Here is a 23,175-nt window from a genome sequence, read left to right as displayed (position 1 = left end):
TGTCCTAATATAATACTAATACCAACTTCCAAACCAACAAATTCGGGTCAAAACACATGACCCGTTAATGTAAAAAATACCTAGAAATTTTCAAACACTCTTCCTATTTTACTAGGAAAAAATCGCCTCCATATTTCTCCTCTTTCTCCCACATCTCTTTATCAAAAAAATAGTCCTCCAATGGCGGCCATGATCCGCCACTTCAGATCTTCATCTTCCAATTCCATTGCCCAAATCAGTAGGTCTTTATCTACATCAGCAGAGAAATTGAAATCCCAAAATTACCCCCATAACTCAATTCCTACTAACATTGAACCCAAGGGTAAAAATGTCCAGTGGGTGTTTTTAGGTTGTCCTGGTGTTGGAAAAGGTACATATGCTAGCCGTCTTTCTACACTTCTTGGTGTACCTCATATCGCTACTGGTGATCTTGTAAGGGATGAATTGAAATCTCAAGGTCCTTTATCCAAACAAGTATGTACTTTTCTCTAAATTTTGGGGTCTATCTGTCAAAGTTTAAAACTTTATGTTTTAATCTGTTTTTTTAGCTGTAGTATATGTATGGGTAATTTTAAAGATTGATTTTCTTCAAGAATGACCTATGTTTTGTGTAGATTTGACCTGTTGTCCTTTTTTTTTTTTTTTTTTTTTTTGTAAATTTGGGTCTATCTGCCAAGTCAAATACTCAATTTTTTCGATCTGTTCTGAAGCTTACAGTATAAAATTTAGATATATTGATTTTCTTCAAGAATGGCCTATCTTTGTGTAGATTAAAGTGGATGTGGATTTAAAGGCAGTGGATGCATTTATTAGTGTGTATACATATATACTATACTCCCTCTGTCCGAATTTATGTCGCACCATTTGATTAGGCACGGAGTTTAAGAAATAAATGGAACTTTTAAATTTGTGATCCAAAACAAGGCTTATATGTTTGTGTGTACCTAAATCACCTAGGTAGAGAGGGGGGGGGGGGGATTTTAAAGTTAAATTGTATCCAAACAATGAAACAGGTTAGTAGGTCTTTATGTACAGCAACTGCATTAGAGTCCGAGAAAATTTGATCCGTCCAGGTAATGTCTGGAAAGAAGTTTTTGATCTGTTGATAAACAATTTAGAGATTTGGTGGAAGCTTAATAATTGAAAGGAGGTCTTATCTAGATTCACTTACTGCAGTGTTGTCCATGGCGAAAAGAGTAGAAAAGCGACTTGAAAAAACCGACAAAACCCAAATATGTAAAAGTCGAATATGTTTAATTTGATTTGGTTTATTTTATAGTATACCAACATAGTTAGTTTTCGTTATTATTATTTTAAAACCAACTCAAGCAAACCCCTGAATTTAATTAGGAGAATATATTTATATGATGCATTTGATCAATTATACTTGATAATTTTTGCTTATAAAGGGAGTTGATGTTTTATAGCATATATGTCTTGTATGCTATATTGTTATCAGAGGGCAAGACTTCCTATACTCTATGGGACTCTTTTAGACATGACAGAAATTCATATACCAGTAGAAAATATAGAGAACTTCTAGTACCTTTTATTTATATTTTGATTTTTGTAAAATGTAAGCTTGAAATAAGCTTTGAGAAGAACTTTTTTTTGTAAAATATAAGCTTGAAATAAGCTTTGAGAAGAAAATATAGAGAAATTCATATACTGCTTTATCATGCTTTTATAGTATTTTGCCATGACTTTTTATACTGCTTTGTTGCTTGTCCTTGTGCCGAGGGTCTCTGGAAACCTCCTCTCTACCTCCCAAGGTAGGGGTAAGGTCTGCGTACACTCTACCTTCCCCAGACCCCACTTTGTGGGTTTACACTGGGTATGTTGTTGTTGTATAAGCTTGAAATAAGCCCAGCTTGATTTTGGATTGAGCCGTAGTTGTTTGTTGATATTAGATGCATTTCCCGATATCTGGAGTTTCTTAGCGAAATTGGTTCATTTCCTGATCGGCTTCATCCTCTTTCAGCTTGCAGAGATTGTCAACCAAGGAAAATTGGTTTCAGATGAGATAATACTGAATTTACTCTCAAAGAGGCTCGAGAATGGGGAAGCTAAGGGTGAAGCTGGATTCATACTTGACGGATTCCCTAGAACTGTGAGACAAGCAGTGAGTATACATTTAATTTTCCTGCATAAAATTCTGTCAATCTCAATGTGTCTATGCTTTACCTCTTGGCTATTATCTCCAAAAACCTTATATGTATGAGATTGAAACGTTATGCTCTGATTATCTTTGAGAAAGTAATTAGGCTAGGACAGTGAGAATGAATTTGCTATTCCCTTCTTACCAAAGAAGAGAAGAAGTTAGAGGCCAAATGCATTAGCTTGACTAATGGGATACTTGAAAATAATCTATTAGCTACTTAATAACTTCATAAAATAGGATTCTGTTACCACTGTTTATTAGAGGAGCTTCTTGAGTGCTGGGAATTTCTAGCCTGTTCACGCTACTTCATTGTCTAAGTGGATAGGAACTTTTGGTAAAGAACACTGTGACAGGACTTCTGATTTTGGTCTTGTTGGCAGAGGTATAAGAACATGGCGAGAAAGCGAAGATCCTTTGCAACAGTTTGATACTTTTTAGTCTATGAAAAGGTTACATCCCTCCCTGTATGTATAGCGGAGATTTGAAAAGATGATAGAAGTGGTATATCAATAGTCTACTTCCTATTTGTAGTCACTTCTCCAAGTACATTTTAATAGTACTCTTTCATTTCTAATCTTATGTCAGAGGTGTTAGACAAAATTCTTGTGCAAGTTAGATAACATTTGTGTCTATTTCTGCATCAGGAAATATTGACTGAGGTGACAGACATAGATTTGGTGGTTAATCTCAAGCTTCCAGAAAAGGTATTGGTTGAGAAATGCCTTGGCCGAAGGATTTGCAGTGAATGTGGAAAGAACTTCAACGTAGCATCTATAGATATCGCAGGTGAAAATGGAGCTCCTAGTATCAGCATGGCTCCACTTAATCCTCCCTCGCAGTGTATATCAAAGTTAATCACTCGAGCGGATGATACAGAAGATATTGTTAAGGAAAGACTTAAGATATACTGGGATAAGGTATTGTTCCGATATTTGAACCACACTATTTTCAAGCTCACTAATACTTAAATAAGCATTTTTTCCTCAATGTGAGTAACTATTCTCAAAGCAACAATAATTTTCCCTCAAATAGCTCCTGATATTGTTAGTTAACGGTCATTCATCACTAGTATCATCTTTCTCTAGAAAATGGAAACATAGAACAGTTATATAATTTCCGTTCTTTCTTATGATTGCAGAGTCAGCCTGTTGAGGACTTCTACAAGAGTCAAGGAAAGTTACTGGAGTTTGATTTGCCTGGAGGCATCCCAGAATCATGGCCTAAGTTGTTGGAAGTTCTCAACCTTGATGAGCAGGAATATAAACTGTCTGCTGCAGCTTAGTATCTATTAGCTGTTTCGCATGTGTGTGCGTGCTTAACAATTTTGCAGAAAAGAACATATTCATTGTTATTTTTATTTTTCCCCTTAATTTAAGTCAAATAACAAACCTCTCGAGTGTACTTGAAGCCGTAAAACTACGGTGGCTGCCTTTGTTGAATTTCAAATTTGGTCAATGAAGAGGTCTGTTGTACCATAGTTTCAGAAAGAGATAATGACGAGATTATTTTTATATCCTGTAATAAGGTTATAGTAATGACACAATTTGTTATATTTTTTTTTTTCTATAAATGACATAATCTGATATAAACAACTGATATGGTTTTATTTTGATGCGATGTTTGTTGATCGTTTGGCAATTTCTAAGTAATTGATTTCTAAGTAGTCTAGTGGATATTTCAGTTGTTAAACTGTGGGAAAAAAGGAATTCATTTTTTTTATTAGTAAATAATTTATAAAGCAGATATCTTCTTTTTTGTTGACAAGAAATTCGCGGCTGCTGCCTCTCGGATGCGCATAGGATAAGCGCCGCGCCAGTATAATAGCCCGCAAATCACACAGGAGAGGTAAATTGCACTGGGTGTGACAAGCTCGACCAAGAAAGCATGCAGGGTTTCAAGCATGTGACCCTGCATTTGGGAGATTTTTTGCTCAACCAACTGGGCCGTTGCGGGTATAAAGCAGATATCTTCTATGCTTCACAACCCCCAGCCCACGCCTCACGCCCCCTGTCAAACCCCACTAAAAGAAGAAGAAAATCATACATCACGCGCATCACATGCTGTGCCCTGATATATAAAATACCACTTTACTTTGTTAGAGAAGCTTGAGATATTGTAGCCAAGTTAGGTTTCTATAGCTGCATTTATTCATTGGACATATGCATAAGTTAGGCATTGTACGATATTTTCTCTTTTATCTTTGGACCAAACTCCAATCCAAATAGTTTGTTCTTATACTATATTGCTTGAATTCTCTCATCCTGCATTTGCCAGAGCAGAAACAAAAAGCCTCACTAGGAAGAAAGTGAAGAACAACTGATTCATCCACATTCCATTGAAGAGGTAACTTCATTTGCATTTTCATCATCATCTTCTTCTCTGTGCTTCTAGCATAGGCGGAGCCATATAGACCAAAAGGCGGTCAAGTGAATATCTTTTGTCGGAAACTTGTACTGCGTATACAGAAACTTATATTGCATTGATAGGTCAAAAAGTTACTTATTATACATATGTGTTAACTCTTGAAACACCCTTAGTAGAATTTCTAGCTTCGTCACTAACTTATAGACTCTATGTTTCCACTTGTTTCTTGACAAGAGCATCCACAACTTTCAGTCTACAACAAGAATTTTGCAGAGGAATACATAGATTTGTGCATTTTGTCTCTAGCTCTCTTCATTCTTGATCTTCTTGTCCCTCTACTTGCCATTTTAAGTAAGGAGCGGAGCTAGAGGGACATGGTAAAAAAAAAAAAAAAAGTCTTTTTATGTATAAATTGTAGATGATTAACTCTCAGGTGAAAAGTCTGTCTCTACCACCGTAAGATAGTAATGCCTTTGCTTAGAGGCAAATCCAATTATATAACTTGATGGATTCAGTGTTTGAGGTTTTCAATATCGAACTCATTGTACTTTTGAAATTATAAGTTTAATACCTGTTAAAATTTCAGTAATTTTTCACACATATGCACACCTTTCTGTTTTTATGTCTAAAATTATCCAAGGAACATAGGCCCCACTCACCTCTACCCCTTGTTTCTTTACTCACCTCCATTCTCTCTTCTTCCATCTTTTGAGTTTAAGAGAGTTCTTGCATTTATTAACTTAAATTTTTTAGGAAAAGGGTCAAAAATACCCCTCATTTTAAAAATAAAAATATCCTCCGAACTTATTTTAGGTCAAAAATATCCCTCCCATCCTTAAAGTTTTCAAATATACCCCTGTCTTCGACGTTATCCCTAAAATGACCCGAAATTATTTTTTAAACCCGAAATTATCTTTTACACACATATTTCACTTTCTCATGAATCATGATTAAGTGATATGTATTCTCATTTTAATTTATAACCGCTAAGTTAAGTATTTTATTTTGATGTAAATATTGAATACCGATAAGTTTGCCCATGGAATAAATTCATCTTTAAATTGTGTCAAGGCCTCGAGGGTGTTACTCTAGTTTTGGTACCAATTATCAAACCTCATCAAAATATAAGTATGATGTGACATTGGATGACTTTAGGTGTTGGCTTTAAGAGAACATAACTAATAATGCCAAACACTGAATGAATAATTTATCTAATCTTTTGGTTTTAGAAAATTCTAAACTTATCCAAACGGATAATCTAGAAAAGAAACGTTTAAATTAAGCCAAAAGCATGAAAAGAAAGGGTAAGAGAGTAATAACAAATAAAATTTTGCATGGATTAGACAAGTGGGTATCTTTGGTAGATGTTAAATCATTAACTTATACTATAAAAAGTAAGCTAACAGTAATTGAGGGATAATATAGTTGAAGCAAAAAATATATTTGTTTCAGCATCCATTTTTTATGTTATAGAATTTTGTTTAACTATAATGATGCTTTAACAAAAAATATAGTGATTTCGGTTCATATTTTTTTCCAGTTCTATAAATAGAGTGAAAATCTATGGAGTTAGCCTGCTATGTGTTAAAAAATAAGAACTCATAACACTATACTTTGAATTATTGTCTCGTATAATTCTCTTATATTTAAAAATATTATCGAATATTGAGTATTTTGAAGGTATTATTTGAAGAAATTCATATTATTATCATACCGTACTATTCTTTGGCAGTTTGCAGAAAAATTCTATAAAAACGCCAATTAATTTTCTCAAATTTGTGCTCTCATGTTTAAGATTTAGTCAAATCTATGATGGGCTTATTTATGAAATAAGAAGTTAAATCTAGAAAAATATCTATTATGATAAATATAAGTTGAATTGGATTCGTCGTTATTAACTTATATATCATAAATATAATTGTGAAAAATTCCGGCAAGTATTATAAATATATTCTAAATAACTCATTAGCTTGAATTAATTAAATGTAAATTTTAGATTTTCCTCCAAAGTTAATAACCCAATCTTGTATATATTCAGTTTAAAAGTTGGAAACTTTCAAATTTATAAATTCCTGTAAAAACTTTGTGACTTTGGTTTTGACAAGTGGCTAATTTGTTGATCTTGTGGCTGATACCAATTTGAAGCTTTTCAATAAAGAGATATTTTCTTTTTGCATTTCTGTCTAACCACGTGGCAACACTATAGTGGGTAGCTGTGATATTTAAGGGCTTTGTCTCATTTGACGGTAAAATTTAACGCCGTGACGATAATCTTTTTTTGGTCTCGTTTGGACCTATAATTTTTTTGTTGTTTCTTTGGGTGTGTTTGACACAAAGGAAAATATTTTTTCGAAAATAAGTCATTTTCTTATCTTACTAAATTTTAGCGTTTGTTAAGTATACATACATACTATCTTTAAAGTATTTACATGTAGCTAGAAAAATACATTAGGGGGTGGGGGTGGGGGGTGGGAACTGGGAAAGAGACAATGAGCTTGAAATATTATTTATGAAATTTGTTTACGCTATTTCCACTAAAAGTAATTTTCTTGATTTTTAAAAAACTTATTTTCGTAAAGGAAATATTTTTCTGAACATTTTGATCGATCAAACATGAGAAAAAATATGTTATAGAAAATATTTTTTTCCATACCCTAACACTCCCTCTTTTTTAACCGTTTTGTTCTTTGAAATGTTGTTTGATTACATATCGCAGTCAATTTTTTCTCTCCAACTTAAAGTTGAGTTTTTTCAAGTTTGATCAATTGGTTCTAAACACCTTTTCAAGTAAATGTCCAAACCCTATATATTTTTTTTCATATGAAACGCATATTTAAACGTAATTTTAATTTTCAAATACCTTTTTAAATAATAATAATATCACCTAAAATGACCCATCAGTTGCCACGTGTCCTTCTACTAAATCTTTTTGCCATTTAGCACACAGCCCTTAGATCTCATATTTAGATTTTGTCCACGTTGAGGTACGCTTGCATGTAATAATCTATGCTTACGTGGAATAATCTCATCCTACGTGGCACCTTCTTAGCCTCTAAATTTTCCACGTCATCACCTGGGAAACTTCCAAGTCTTTCTTCTGCTTCATTCCCTGTTTGGATTATACATAATTTTATTCAAAAAATCCTCATTAATAGTCTTTTTTCTTGATTTTTTTCTTCAATTAATTACCATATTAAAATAATTTTCACTTTGAAGTTCAATTTTGTGACCCCTTTGTTTTGTTTTCATCTGGGGTTGAAGTATTTTTTGATGATGAAAGGAGCTCTCTGTGGCTGTTGATTATTTCCCTTGTTGATTAGCTCTGAGAAGGTTGCATTTCTGTTATCTTTATTAGTATTGTGTTAAATCTGCATTCAAGTTAAATTTTTTTTTGTTGCTTTATGTTATCAAGATTTATGGTACTTACTGCTCCTTTTTTCAGAATGCTCTATCATGATTTTATAGTATTTTGTCATGACTTATTCGCTTCTGCTATTTCCTTTTTTCGTACCATTTTGAATTGCCTTGTCCTTGTGCCAATGATCTGCATACACTCTAACCCTCCCCAGACCCAACTTTGTGGGATTTCACTAGTCATGTTGTTGCTGTTGTTGTTGTTGTTGTTGTTGTTGTTGTTGTTATTATTATTGTTATTGTATGTTATCAAGATTTGATTTTTCTGGCTGTTGAGGCAAGTTTGTGGTGTTGAGTGTATGGAATAATCATTGATGTGACAATGGAAATTAAGGGTTTATCTATTTTGCTTAAGTTATGTGTCTTGTGATGCATTTTAGAGAAAATACAATTTTATTGAGTACTTAATTATATTCTCAACACGCCGTCTAACGTGCGGTCCTGATTCTTTTTTTTGGGTAAAGTATGTGGTAATTCTTTTTGGTTATGTGTGGTGGTGAGATTCGATCCTGGACCTCTGTCTGCTCTGATACCATGTTAAATTGTGTGACCATCTCATTAAAAGTTTAACTGGTTAGAGCGAGAGCACACTTTTATTTACTTAATTATGTTTTCAACTCATTTGAGTTTTCCATTCAATTCAATGTCTTTTGCCTTTTGGGATTTTCAAGCTTATTGCTTTATGTTATCAAGATTTGATTTTTCTGGCTGTTGAGGCAAGTTTGTGGTGTTGAGTGTATGGAATAATCATTGATGTGACAATGGAAATTAAGGGTTTATCTATTTTGCTTAAGTTATGTGTCTTGTGATGCATTTTAGAGAAAATACAATTTTATTGAGTACTTAATTATATTCTCAACACGCCGTCTAACGTGCGGTCTGATTCTTTTTTTTGGGTAAAGTTTGGTAATTCTTTTTGTTATGTGTGGTGGTGAGATTCGATCCTCGGATTTGAGTTTTCCATTCAATTTATTTACTTAATTATGTTTTCAACTCATTTGAGTTTTCCATTCAATTTAATGTCTTTTGCCTTTAGGGATTTTCAAGCTTATTGCTTTATGTTATCAAGTTTTGATTTTTTTCTGGCAGTTGAGGCAAGTTATGTATTGAGTGTATGGAATAATCATTGATGTGGTAATGGAAATTAAGGGTTTATCTATTTTTGCTCAAGTTATGTGTGTTGTGCTGTTTTGAGTTTTCCGTTCAAGTTAATGTCTTTTTTCCTTTTGGGCATTTGAAGCTTATTGTCTTTATGTTATCAAGATTTGATTTTTCTAGCTGTTGAGGCAAGTTTACCTGTTGAGTGTATGGAAATTAAGGGTTTATCTATTTTGCTCAAGTTATGTGCGTTGTGCAGCATTTGAGTTTTGCATTTAAGTCAATGTCCTTTTGTCTTCTGGGCATTTGAAGCTTATTGTTTTATGTTATAAAGATTTGATTTTTTTGTCTGTTGAGACAAAGTTTATGTGTTGAGTGTATGGAATAATCATTGATGTTATAGTGGAAAGTAAGGGTTTATCTATTTTATTGGTGCTATGCAACTGAATCATATGCTTATAATTACTTTCCCATCTCAATTTATGTGATGATGTCTGACTGGACACGGAGTCTAAGAATGAAAGAAAGGCTTTTGAAACTTACGGTGTAAAACAAGCCATAAATATTTGTATGCATATAAATAATCTCATTAGGGTAAAATATGAAGTTTAAAGATAATTCTTACTAAATATAGAAATGTGTCGTTCTTTTTGGGCACATCGACTAAAAACGAAAGTGTGCCACATAAATTGGGACAGAGGGAGTATTATTGTTCTGTGTGCTGTTAATGTGTTGATACTCTTGTTCTGATCATACAGGTAGGAGATGAGCAATTAGATAGGCTTTGAGGAATACTTGGGTAAAGCCTTACAACGGTTCGGTTTAATTTAATATTCCTTTTCTTTTGGATATTGATGATTAACTAGTATTTCGATGTTGATGGATTTGTTATTCAATTGATGGTTTTAACATTTCAAATGTGGAATAGGTTTGTATTTGAAGAATTAGGGTTCTTGAAGAAGAAGATATGTGCTGTTTCTTTCCATTGACAAGGATTTATCAAAGGTTTTACTGGCAATCCGATATCCCCTCTTCCTTATCATCAGTGTTTCTGAATCTGGTTGACAGGGAGTGTTGTTTCAATGACGACCAAGGGTGACGGAGACAAAGAATTGCCAGACGAGGACGAAGTAACTGGCAATAAAGTACTGGTGCATGAAGGGAAAAATGTAGTTAAGAATTGTGAGTTCAAAGTTGAGATTGTTAATGGTGACGTACAAGGTGGGGCCCCTGGGGGTGTGGGGGCATTACGAGTTAAAGGTTCGGAATTGCAACAGCAGGAACAGAGTCAAGGGGCAGTAATCTGTTGGGAAAGATTTCTTCATGTTACCTCCATTAAGGTGCTGCTGGTGGAGAATGATGATTCTACACGACATGTTGTAACCGCTTTACTTCGAAATTGCAAATATGAAGGTCTGTTTCCTCTTCCTTTTCTTATATGTGTGTTTGTGTGTGTTTCTCTCTTTCTCTACGAGTTCTGTTCATCATATTAAATATGTAAAGATGAACCATCGTTTATTTTTACTGTCTGAATATTCAAGAGCTAAGACCATTCCAATGGCCCTTTCTCCACGCATAAACTAAACCAATAATTGAGATAAGCAGAAAATGATAACTTTTATAAAGTTGAAATACTAGCCTCTTTTTGTGTCTGTCATATAGCTTCTTGAATCTTTTTTCATTTTTGGCGTGCAAGAATCAGTTCTACCCAGCTAAGAGATGGCCAGTACCAGATGCGGAGCCAAGATTTGAACTTAAATCGGTTTTGGATTCTAGTCCTTTAAAGTTATTGTGTTCTAAACTAATAACTTGTACATAATCTGTGGAACTTTTAATACAAATACAAGATTTGGACCAAAGCTACTGGTTTCGGCCGAACCCTTAACTAAAGCGCTGGCTCAGCCCCCGGCCAGTACTCCTGTCTTTTTTCAACTGATATGATATATGTTGAATAGCACATGACTATTGGGCACTTAAACATGATTTTGTAGGTACATCTAGAGTCTGCTTGTTAGGATGTTGTGAGAATAGCTACTAAATGGACCTCACTTGAGCTGTGTTGTCCTTCCTAATTAGCTAGAAGTATTGCCTAGTAAAGGGGTTAGAAAGTGCAGAGTTAGAGCAAGGAATTTTAGTTTATGGGTTTTGGATCACAATCTTTTTAGCTTACAGTTTTATGAATAGATTATCTGTACATATATATAGGGTAAATTTTCTGATTTATGTGCATATATTAACTTTCGCACACCCTCGGCAAAAAATTACAGTGTATATTTAGCTTTCTTTTTTTTCCGAACACCCTGGATGAAAACCCTGGATCCGCCCCTGATTATCTGTACATAGTAAATGAAGTTTAGACAAACAATGTTTGAGCCAAAGTTACTGTATTCCGCCGAACCCGTAATTACCATTGTGGCTCCGCCCATGTTAGAGAGGTTGGTTATATTTTAAATCTGTCTCTGGCTTGTTGAGCAGTGGATTTCATTTGTTAAATAAGATATCATATCTGATTATATGAATGAGACTAACTAATTTCCCATGGTTGTACGAACCACATTTGTTCCAATCTCTTTCTACTTACCTCTCCTTTCGTCTGGATGCTGACATTGCAAAATGAAATCTACATTTCAAAATCGTTTTTCTTCATAGAACAAGCGATATGTGTGAACTACTTAAGTTGGATCCAAGGTAACAAATATCTAGCTCGAGATGGTTTAGTTAATGACACTAGTTAAAGGGTTCAAGACTTCTGCTGTTTTCTATATTTGTTCGTTGTTGAAAATATATTTTACTTGGTTACTACTTTACCATCTTTATGGCTCTTGTGATCTTCTACATTAATTGGTTATTTGCAGTTATACAAGCAGCTAATGGATTGCAAGCCTGGAAGATATTAGAAAATCATACCAATCAAATTGATCTAGTGTTAAGTGAGGTAGTAATGCCTTGTTTATCAGGCATAGGCCTTTTATGCAAAATCATGAGCCACAAGACACACAAGAATATCCCTGTGATCAGTAAGTAACCTGCTGTTGTGAAACTTCTACTCCCTCCATTCAATTTAAGTGTCTTAGTTTGATTACATACGGAGTTTAAGAAAATAAGGAAGACTTATGAGTCTTGTGGTCTTAAAGTAAAGATGTGTGTATATATACAAAAATGCCCCATGCATCTTGTGGTCTTAAAACAAGCCATGTACAATGTTGGAATTAGAGAGTTATCAAAACTAGAAAAGAGACATTCTTTTTGAAACATACTAAAAAGGAAAGCAATAGGCTAGTAACATGTTTGGTCAAGCTTCTAAAATCAGCTTATTTGGAAAAATACTTTTGGTGAGAAGCAGTTTGTATTTGGCTAATCAATTTAAAAAACATTTTTGAGCAGCAATTAGTGTTTGGCCAAAGCTTTCTGCAAGCTCTTCTAAGTGTGTTTTTTCAAAGTGTTTTCCAAAACAGTACTCTTAGGGAGAAGCTACCTTTTTAGCTTCTCAAAATCAGCTTCTGCTTCTACTCAAAAACACCTTTTCTTCTCCTAAAAGCTTGGCCAAACACCTCAACTTTGAAAAAAAAAAAAAAAAAGTTTTTCTTAAAAAAATAAGCACTTTTGGCCTTGGATATGCTTGGCCAAACAGAGTATAAGACATTTAAATTGAAATGGGAGTACTATTTTAGGGGGAAAAATATGTACTATTTGGCTTTTTATTTTCACATTTTTCCCATTTTCATCTACACCTGATGAGGATCATGTGCAGTGATGTCACCTCATGATTCGGTGGGTTTAGTCTTCAAGTGTTTGTCAAAAGGTGCAACCGACTTCTTGGTAAAACCTATACGAAAGAATGAGCTCAAGAATCTATGGCAGCATGTCTGGAGAAGATGCCAAAGTGTAATTCTCAGTTATTCCTTTCCTTGTAAGCTTCATATAGGATAACATTGGCCCATGCTCTGCTGTTCATTAATGTAACTGACTTATAGCCTGTTTGGCCAAGCTTCCAAATCTGCTTATTTGAAAAAATGCTTTTTGTAGAAAAATTCTTTTGGAGAGTAGTAGTTTAAATTTGGCTAATCAATTTCAAAAGCGCTTTTGCTTGTATTAGAGCAGTAGTTTGTGCTTGGCCAATGTTCCAAAAATGTTTCTGGGGAAAAGCTACTTTTTAAAGCTTCTGAAAAAGTGCTTTTGCTACTACTCGAAACTACAAAATTACTTAATTTTTTCCCTAAAAACTTGTCCAACTCCTCTACTTTCTAAAATAAGCACCTGAAAAAAACTAAGCACTTTTGGCTTTCCAGAAGCTTGGCCAAACAAGCTATTAGTTTACTAGCCTCGTTTCTTTTTTGTAAACATGCATTTGCACCTTTTAAAACTAGCCGCCAGTTTATATCGTTCCCTTTTATTGTTGATTCATTTCCGTTTCTCAGTCTAGTGGAAGTGGGAACGGAAGTGGTACACAAACCCAAAAATCTGTAAAGTCAAAGAGCGGCGAGCAATCTGACAACAACAGTGGTAGCAATGAAGGGGAAGATAATCAGGAAAATGCTCCTCTTGGAAATGGAAGTGATGATGCAAGTGACACACAGGTATTGCAATTTTCTCCCTCTTTTCTAGTTCATCTTTTTATACATATTGGGATGATAAAGATTGCACTCAGGCATGTTGCAATTTTTCATATTATTTCATAGATTTGATTGATGTAACCTTTTCGTTTTTCCTTGAAAATGAACATCTTAAAACATTGGAATCCTTCTGTACCACGTGTTATCTGTTTAATCATCTACCTCTTGCTGTTAAAATAAGACAAACATTTATCATTAGTTTTTCTGATTATGCTCTGTTCGTTATAATATATATAAGCAATCAAGTAAAAGTATTCAACTATGTGTATTATCTTCTCTGCCTGTTTGAATATTTGTCCAGAAGATGTGCACCACCATGTGAATGTTTTCCTGACAGAACCTCAAATTGCTTGAGATAGATATAAATTCATTATTTTGTGTACAACTACTTTATTTGCAACTTAGGTCTTCTTTCATTGCAACTTAGGTCTTCTTTCATACACAAAACACCAATTTACGGTTTAGCTTGTTATGCGAGGGCGGCTTCTCTTGTGTAGTAAAAGCAGGAAAAGAGATCAAGAAATGTTTTAACGGAAAAAGAGAAAGAAAAGGAGGATATATCGCAAAAAGGAGAGACGAGAGGAAAATGTGTTTTTGGTTTCAACACCCCCCTCCTAATGGATAGTATAGGATTTTGGAATATCAGGGGCTTAAACAAAACCAGCAAGCAAAATGAGCTGAAAATATTCTTACAAAATGCTCAGGTGGGTTTGTTTGGGCTCCTGGAAACAAGGATTAAGAGGGCAAAAACTGGGCAAGCCTCTCTTAATCTATGTAATGGGTGGTCTTTTACTACTAATTTGGCAAAGCATCAAGGTGGACGAATATGCATGTTATGGAAACCAGGGATGTTTGAGGTGGATATCATTGAGGTCACAACACAAATGATTCACAGTTATGTGAAGCACATAGGAACGAAAAGAAGTTTCTGGTTGACCATCGTATATGGGTATAATGATCAAGGGATGAGAAGAGAATTGTGGAACAACTTAAATGCTGTCCAAGGTCAAGTCCAAGAACCTTGGGCAGTTATGGGGGACTTCAATAATGTATTGAATTTTAATGAGAGATTAAATTCTCTGAGATAAAAGAGTTTAGAGAATGTGTGGTGGAATGTGAACTACAAGACCTAAACTCAACACAACAGGGGCCTTTTATACATGGAACAATAAGCAGATTGGGGAGGCAAGAGTAATGAGCAGGATAGAGAGTGTTAGTAAATACTCAATGGCTCTGTGACTTACCAGCTTCGCAGGTGCATTTTATGAGTGAGGGACTGTTTGATCACTGTCCAGCCATTGTAAGATGGGATAAAGGGCAACAGAAGCATACCTTGAATTTTAGATACTTCATGTGGAGCTTGGCAAGAGAGTACAAGGAGGTAATAAAAGGTAGTTGGGAACAGCAGATAAGAGGCACAGAAATGTATAAGATGGTGGGAAGATTGCAGAGGCTAAAGACAGTACTGCAAAAATTGAACAAAAGTCGATTTTCTGATGTGGAGAATAAAGCAGAAGAGGTACTCAGTCAACTGAAAGTGTGTCAAACAATGATCCAAAAAGACCCTCTAAACAGGGGGCTAGTGGAGGAGGAAATGCAGCTGGCCCAAGAGGCTAGACAGTGGCAAGAAGCTAGGAACGTGTACCTCAAGCAGAAAAGCAAGATCCAATGGATTCAGGCGGGGGACCAGAACACCAAAGTATTTCATAGCTTCATTAAGGCAAGAAGAAATGCCAATAGAATTTTTTCAGTAGTAAACAGGAATGGCATAAGGACGGACACACCAGAAGGAATAGCTGAAGCATTCACTGATTTTTACGCAAACTTACTGGGATCCAATACAGCTGAAAGAACACATGTATGTGGAGACTTAGTTAGGAAGAAAGCAGTGCTAAATGAAGAGCAAAGAGAGTCACTTATACAACCAGTAATAGCACAGGAAATTAAAAAGGCAGTATGGGCAATACCAGGAGAGAAATCACCAGGACCAGATGGTTATGGCAGTCAATTCTTCAAAGATGCATGGGATATAGTAGGGCAAGATGTAGTGAAGACAGTGCAAGAGTTTTTCCAAAATGGTAAGTTGCTGAGGAAACTCAATAATACAGTAATCACCTTAATCCCAAAAAGCTCACATGCTGAGAATGTTGGTGAGTATAGGCCAATAGCTTGTTGTAACACCATCTATAAGGTAATATCCAAGGTCATATGATTCGGTGGAATGGGAGTTTGTGAAGGAAATGCTATATGCACTCAACTTTCCAGCAAAATTTATACATTGGATAATGGAGTGTATAACTACAACTAGGTACACAATTGCAAATCAATGGTGGAACATATGGGAACACAATTGGGAAAAGGGGATTAAGGCAGGGAGATCCTGTTTCTCCACTATTATTTGTGATATGTATGGAATATCTGTCAAGAATCATGGAATTGGTAGCAACTCAGGAAGGATTTGAATATCACATTAAATGCAAAAGTCTGAAACTGAACCATCTAAGTTTTGCAGAAGACCTATTGGTATTTTGTAAAGGGGAATTTCAAGCAGTCATGTTGATGCTAAGGGGACTTAAAACATTCTCTCAGGCATCTGGTCTGACCACTAATGCATCCAAATCAAACATTTTTAGTGTGAATATGTCAGGGCAAGGTATGGATGATCTGTGTGAATTCACTGGCTATCAGAAAGGCAGATTATCATTTAAATACTTGGGAGTGCCAGTTTCCCCTAGAAGACTAGCCATAAATGACTCTGATATTTTAGTAGACAAAATTATCTGCAGAATTAAAACATGGAGCACTAAGACACTATCCTATGCAGGGAGGACACAATTGATCAACTCTGTTCTACTCCACCTTCATGTGTACTGGTCGTCCAGCTTCTTATTGCCAAAGAAAGTGTTGAAGGCTAATCACTAGTGCTTGTAGAAATTACTTATGGGATGGCAAGGTCAACACAACAAAAGTACCACTGATAGCATGGGACATAGTATGCAGAGGCAAAAAAGGAAGGGGGGTTGGGAGTAACTGATAGCATGGTGTGGAATGAGGTTGCCTTGGCAAAATATGTTTGGAAAATAGCAAGCAAAGCAGATTACTTGTGGGTGAAATGGGTGAATCACATTTACATCAAAGGTGCTAATTTGTGGCAGTATGAGGTACCTAAAAACTATAGTTGGTACTGGAGGAAAATATGTGGAATCAGGGATAAGTTTAAAGGGGGGTATATACAAAATGGATGGCTGAAACCTAATGGCAATTATACCATTGCCAGTGGGTATAAATGGTGCAAAGGAGAAGTAGAGAGATGGCAACACTGGAGATGGGTCTGGAATAATTTAAATGTGCCAAAGCACAGCTTTATCTGCTGGTTGAATGCTCATCAGAGACTGCTAACTTTGACAAGGATGCAGAATATGGGGTTCTGTCAGAAAGTAGATTGTTTGCTATGTGCTAATGCAGCTGAAGACTCCAACCATCTGTTCTTTGAATGTCACCTGTCGAAAACCTGTCTCACAGAGCTTATGAATTGGCTAGTTGGGAATATGCAACATCTAGGACTATGGAGAAGGATTTTCAGGACAATGGAAGGCAAACTATGCAGGAAGTTTGGGCTTGCTGTGTTGGCTGCACTGATATATGCTATATGGAAGGCAAGGAATGAGGCAATGTGGAATCATAAAGTAACAAGTCCAAGACTAATCTGCCAGCAAGTGAAGGAGGAGTGTAGATATAGAATACAACAATTTTGTAAAGCACAGAAATATAGGAAGGACATAGAATGGATAGAAGCTCTGTATAGATGAATGACATAGCAAAAGCTAGAGAACATAGATAGGCAGCCTAGCTTGGTTAGGTAGGACTGCAGTTTTGTTTCCTGCAAAAAGATATTGTACTGGTTTTGAGTTGGTGAGTAATAAGATTTTTTTCTTTCACCAAAAAAAAAAAATTATCAGGTTTGTTTTGGCATTACAAAAGTTACACTACAAGGGTCTCTTTTCCCTTCTACACTTTTTTTTTTGGGGGGTGGGGGGTGGATGGATACAAACACTTGAGCGTTTCTAGATTGCATTATTGTTTCCTTTCTCTCTCTTATAATCCAAACTAAAGAACCTTACTCCCCCCCCCCCCCACCCAACCCCAAACCACACACACTCAAAGAGTCTTAAACATCTGTAAAGGTGGAAGGGGTATTTACACTACTATAGAAAGCCATATTGCGGCTGAGGTATAAGTGAGAGATCTCGAATATTAATATGTGATGGGAGTAGCCTTAAATTCAAGCTAAGACTCTTCTGTGAAGAAGTGATTTTAAGTGTAAGATGATTGAGGGAATTTCTTGTTTTACAAGACTAACACCATAAAAATGTGTAAATCAGGGGTGTGTTCGGTATGGAGGAAAACATTTTCTAATGTTTTCCAATTTTCTCATGTTCGTTTGGTACAAAATTTTGGAAAACATTTTTCTCAAAATTGGGGAAAATGACTTCCCTAATAAAAGTAGGGAAAACAAGTTCATTCCAGTTCATTCCACCAACCAATCCCACACCCAACCAAACCACCCCAACCACGAACCCCGGCCCTACTCCACCACACCCCGCCCAAAAATAATTTTTTTTTGGAAAAAACGTTTTGACATTATTTTTGGTTTTTTGCACTCCCCCACCCAAACCCGCACCCCCCCCACCCCGCGCAAAAAAAAATTAATATTTTTTGAAAAAAAAAGTTTTGACGTTGTTTTTGTTTTTTTTTAAAAAAAAAAAATTATTTTTTTTGAAAAAAAAAAATTTGACTTTTTTTTTCCACCCCACCCCCGCACCCCTACCCCCCCCCCCCCGACATTTTTTTGATTTTTACACCCACCCCCCGCCCCCCCCCCCAAAAAAAAATTTTTTTTTTTTAAAAAGATTTTTTTTTTTGGGGGTAGGGGGTGTAGAAACCCGCAAAAGACAATAAAAAACTTCAAAAAAAAAATGTTGGGGTTGGGGACGGGGGTGTTGGTGTGGTATGGGTTTAAAACGCAAAGGGGGAGGGGGTGATGGGGATGTGGTCGTGTAGAAAATTTAGAAAAAATTATAAACTTCAAAAAAAATGTTGTGGGAGGGTGGGTGGTAGGGTGCGGGGGGGGGTCGTGTATGGGTTACGGGAGTGGTTGGGGGTGGGGTGCAAAAAATTAAAAAAAAATAAAAAATGGAGGGGGGTGGGGGCGTAGCGAGTGGGAGTGGGGTGTGGGGGGGGGTGAGGGGTATGGGGTTGGAGTTGGTGAGGGTTGGGGTGGGGGTAGAAAATTTAAAAAAAAAAAAAATCAAAAGAATTTTTTTTTGGAGGTAAGGGTGGGTGGGGTTGGTGAGGGTTGGGGTGGGGGTGCAAAAAAAAAAAAAAAAAAAAATCAAAAGAATTTTTTTTTTTGGAGGGGGGGGTAGGTGGGTGGATGGATGGGGGTGGGGGTGGGGGTTGGGGAGTTGGTGAGGGTTGGGGTGGGGGTGCAAAAAACAAAAAAAAAAATCAAAAGAAATTTTTTTGGAGGGGGGTGGGGCGTAGGTGGGTGGGTGAGTGGGAGTGGGGTATGGGGTTGGGTTGGAGTTGGTGAGGGTTGGGGTGGGGGTGCAAAAAACAAAAAACAAAAATCAAAAGAAATTTTTTTTGGAGGGGGTGCGTGGGTGGGAGTGGGGTGTGGGTGGGGTTGGAGTTGGGTTATAGGCTTGGATGAGTATTTTCCGGAAAATATTTCTATCAGCCCAACGAACATGAGAAAATAAGTAAGAAATTCATTTATTTTCCACTCTACCTAAACGAACATGAGAAAATAAGTGGAAATTCACTTATTCTTTAGGAAAACATTTTCCAGGAAAATATTTTCCTCCATACCGAACACACCCCAGGTTCTGAGAGTGTACATTAATTCGATACTAGGTGATTTCTTCTCATATGCTTAAGCCTTAGTGGATAGAGTTATCTAGTATCTAGATTGTTGAGAGGTAGCAGGTACACGGTGGAATAGTCGAGGTGCGCACAAGCTGGTCCAGACACCACTGGAATAAAAAAATGTATATTAATTTGATCATTACGGTAAGTTGATGAGCTACAAATATGGGCAAAGAATTTATTGTCCTTAGGCTATATTGTTGCTTCCATTCTATAAAAGCAATTTGGTGATTTGCAATTCCACTGATTTTTCTTCTACAATTATTGCATCTATGCCAGAAGGCTAGAACATAAAGGAAATGGAGATGATAAGTCCCTGTTGTACTAATTTTTCATAGTAATTGCTGAAACCAAGAAAGGGCTAGTTGTGTCTGCAATTTTTTCCTTTAATTTGGCACAACCAGCATTACATTTTTCTGCTTCTTCTATTGTATTTTTAATTTTTTAGCTCGTCGACAAAGAATTTTTGGATATTTTGGCGAAAGCTTTAGTAATTGAAAGAACTAACTATCCAAACTTCTCTTAGAAGGGAAAAAAAAGCAAAAGAAAAATCAATATGCTACGTTTTCTTCGTGTCTCATATTATGTTGCATGATTTAGCATAGAAGTTCTTCATATGCAGTACCATCAAATTCTTAAATCTTAGTTACCATCGGAAAGTCCAGAGAGTTAAATGGCATTTCTTTTTTGACTATAAAACTTCTATTTTGCAGAGTTCTTGGACAAAACAAGCTGTTGAAGTTGATAGCTCTCAAGCAATGACTCCGTGCAATCAAGCACTGTCTCCGTGCAATCAAGCACCTGAGTGTGGAGACAACATTCGTGCGCAAGTTATCCGATCAAATGCAGAAACCTCTCCTCACAGGAAGGCACACATGAACCCCTCAAGAGATTGTCAAGAAGAACCTGGTAATGACCGTGACTTATAGCCTGTTTGGCCAAACTTCCAAAATTCATTTATTTTGAAAAGTAATTTTAGTTACAAGTGCTTTTTGAAAAAGCACTTTTTTGAGCAGTAATTTGTGTTTGGCTAAACAATTTGAAAAGTACTATTGTCAATATTTTGCAGTAATTTATGCTTGACCAAGGTTCCAAAAGTGCTTCCGGGAAAAAACTATTTTTTAGCTTCTGCAAAACAGCTTCTGCTACTACTCAAAAGTACTTATTTTTCCTAAAAGCCTGGCCAAACGCCTCAATTTTCTAACATAAGCGCTTTTTGAAAAGAATAAACACTTTTGGCTTCCTAGAAGCTTGGCCAAACAGGCTATTACCCTTTTTTACTCCTTACATTCTATTTTGTTTGCGGACTGACATGTATCATGTATGTTTCATTAAAGATAACACTGGAAAAGGTAAACCTTCTATCACTGACTCACTTAGAGATCAAGAGTTAGAACCTGTAAATGCTATTGAGCTTCCAGTCAAACATCTCGGCGCAATACATAAGAGCGCGCTGGAAATAGATTCAAATGCAATTAATTTGAAGATGGACATAAAGAAGGAAAACCGAATCGATAATCATCTGCTCAGTGAACAACATCTTGTGACTGCTGAGGTGTCTCATCCTCAGATTGACAAAAGAGAGTTGAATAAAGTTGTGGATGCATCAGAAATCAATATTATTTCCACCGATGACTCCAAACACAATGTCGTTGAGCTAAGTTTGAAGAGGCTAAGAGGTCTCAGAGAATCAGGGATAGCTTTTCAAGATGATCGCAATGTTTTGAGGCAATCAGAACTTTCAGCTTTCTCAAGGTTGGGAGACAAAATTACATCTTATGCTTTAATAACTACAGTTGTATGCTTTCCAAAGTTATCTTTTATTTTCGTTCTTGAATGGAATCACACCTTTCTCGATGGTTATGCGATTTTGCAGGTATAACTCATCTGCAAATCTTAGAAGGACTCCTAATGGGATCTCTCGAAGTAGTTCTTTAATTGGGAATAGCCTGGAAATTGCAAAGAATAATTCAGTGGATGATATTGAAGCTCACACGGACAAAACACTTCTCAATCCAAGCTCAAAGGGGGCGAGCAATAACATAGCCACCGGTCCCACAACTAATTTACTTACTTCAAAATCACTACCACTTAGAGATACAGTTTACAGTTTGAACGGTCCACATTTTGCATCATCAAACATTCGGGCTGGTTCATGTGAAGGAAACCCTGAATTTCAAAGTCTGAACAGAAGTGCTTCTGGGAATAACCATGGATGCAATGTGCAGAACGGAAGCAGCAAAGCCGTAAATGCTGGAGGCGCAAATGGGAATAGTGATACTGAGTTAGCTGGCACAAGTAGAAGTGGTGGTGATGCAAGTGGCAGTGGTTCTGGAAATACGATGGATCCTTTCAAACTTGTGAGAGCAGCTGCCTTGACCAAATTCCGTCAGAAGAGGAAGGAGAGATGCTTCGAGAAAAAGGTTAGAACCAGTTGGTAATGCATGCAGCAATCAAGTAGTTCTTCTTCATATGAGCTTAGCTTAACTCAGAGCACCAAAGGCAATTACTAATACTTTTCTTCCTTAAAAATTTGTCCATTAGGTTCGTTACCAGAACAGAAAGAAACTAGCAGAGCAGCGACCACGTGTTCGAGGACAATTTGTGCGGCAGATACCTCAAAACAACTCAACTAATACTGCAGATGGATGAGTCAAAGCCATTTTTCCTGATCCTATTCACAAAGGTATCTTTTTACGTGCAGCAGGCTGAGCACTATTGTGAAAAGCTTAGTCATATTGTAACTTAATTTTTCCCGGCATATTGCAAGAACAACAGTCATTGAGTTATTATAGGAGGAAGTTCTGTTTTTCAATGAAAAGCCTTCTATAATAAACAATATTACCTACTATTGTTCATTCGGCTTAGGAGTGATCTTCTGTTTATGACCTGTTGACAATTCAATTGATTTATGTTAATCACTGTGAAATTATATTGATCACAGTCCAATGTGGATTTACCAACACATCTTGTCATTTTTCTTTTTGGAATGAAATGGACTAGAATAGAGCGGAATGGATAAAGAGGTTGAATCATATCACCAGGTTTTTGGGGGTGTTTTGGTTGTACTTCCGCACATTGATATATTTAGACTTGAGACTTTATTATCACTGTTCTCGTACACTTTCACTATATCTGCTGCTAAGGAACAAATGGTTAAAACTAAATTGGTTCGCCTACTGGATTGGGGCCTAAGGGGATTTTGGGTAGTGACACAAAGCTTCAAAATAAACTCTAATCACAATTATGCAATATCAAGGGCCGGGCCGTTACAAGAACGTTGTCATTGTAGTTCATGAATAATGTAGCAAAAGAAAGAGATTATAAAATTTTAGTTATCATGATGGATCATTGTCTATGTCTACTTGAAAAATGAATGTTGCTTCGCATTGGTCATAAGTTTAAAGGCACTGGCTACCAGTTACGATCCTCCAGTTTTGGTGCATGAGCCAAGCCTTATTTTACTGTATGCATTTGCAGAAAAAGAGCCAAATAGTATATGGTTACTTAGTAAATAATAAAGATAAGGGATTATGAAATTAGGGTTAACAATTAAGAAAAATCTTTAGCTTTTGAGGCTTTTTTTTTTTTATTATT

General features: G+C 36.1%; 2 protein-coding genes across 2 annotated transcripts; both read left to right on the top strand.

The window, feature by feature from the left end:
* Positions 1-144: 144 nt before the first annotated feature.
* On the top strand, positions 145-3,773 carry LOC132057229 (adenylate kinase). Its single transcript, XM_059449725.1, has 4 exons — positions 145-474; positions 1,982-2,122; positions 2,806-3,078; positions 3,300-3,773. Exons 1-4 carry the CDS (start codon positions 181-183, stop codon positions 3,441-3,443), a joined length of 852 nt encoding a protein of 283 aa, XP_059305708.1. The 5' UTR covers positions 145-180; the 3' UTR covers positions 3,444-3,773.
* Positions 3,774-4,425: 652 nt separating this feature from the next.
* Positions 4,426-22,519, top strand: LOC132057228 (two-component response regulator-like APRR7). The gene is made up of 10 exons (XM_059449724.1): positions 4,426-4,504; positions 9,796-9,836; positions 9,966-10,450; positions 11,893-12,054; positions 12,789-12,922; positions 13,456-13,614; positions 20,292-20,487; positions 20,916-21,333; positions 21,455-22,001; positions 22,123-22,519. The coding sequence occupies exons 3-10, from the start codon at positions 10,120-10,122 to the stop codon at positions 22,228-22,230; spliced, it is 2,055 nt and encodes a 684-aa protein (XP_059305707.1). The 5' UTR covers positions 4,426-4,504; positions 9,796-9,836; positions 9,966-10,119; the 3' UTR covers positions 22,231-22,519.
* The last annotated feature ends 656 nt before the right edge of the window (positions 22,520-23,175 follow it).

Source organism: Lycium ferocissimum, chromosome 5 (assembly GCF_029784015.1).
Source record: "Lycium ferocissimum isolate CSIRO_LF1 chromosome 5, AGI_CSIRO_Lferr_CH_V1, whole genome shotgun sequence".
Classification (NCBI taxonomy): Eukaryota; Viridiplantae; Streptophyta; class Magnoliopsida; order Solanales; family Solanaceae; genus Lycium; species Lycium ferocissimum.
Note: the sequence above shows the minus strand (reverse complement) of the source record. Positions and strands in the feature narration are given on the sequence as shown.

Coding starts and splice junctions, on each gene's coding strand:
- LOC132057228 (XM_059449724.1), top strand. CDS start 10,120: ATGACGACCAAGGGTGACGGAGACAAAGAATTGCCAGACGAGGACGAA. Junction 12,923..13,455: donor TCTGGAGAAGATGCCAAAGT/GTAATTCTCAGT, acceptor TCCGTTTCTCAG/TCTAGTGGAAGTGGGAACGG. Junction 13,615..20,291: donor ATGATGCAAGTGACACACAG/GTATTGCAATTT, acceptor TCTATTTTGCAG/AGTTCTTGGACAAAACAAGC.
- LOC132057229 (XM_059449725.1), top strand. CDS start 181: ATGGCGGCCATGATCCGCCACTTCAGATCTTCATCTTCCAATTCCATT. Junction 475..1,981: donor AAGGTCCTTTATCCAAACAA/GTATGTACTTTT, acceptor ATCCTCTTTCAG/CTTGCAGAGATTGTCAACCA. Junction 2,123..2,805: donor CTAGAACTGTGAGACAAGCA/GTGAGTATACAT, acceptor TTTCTGCATCAG/GAAATATTGACTGAGGTGAC.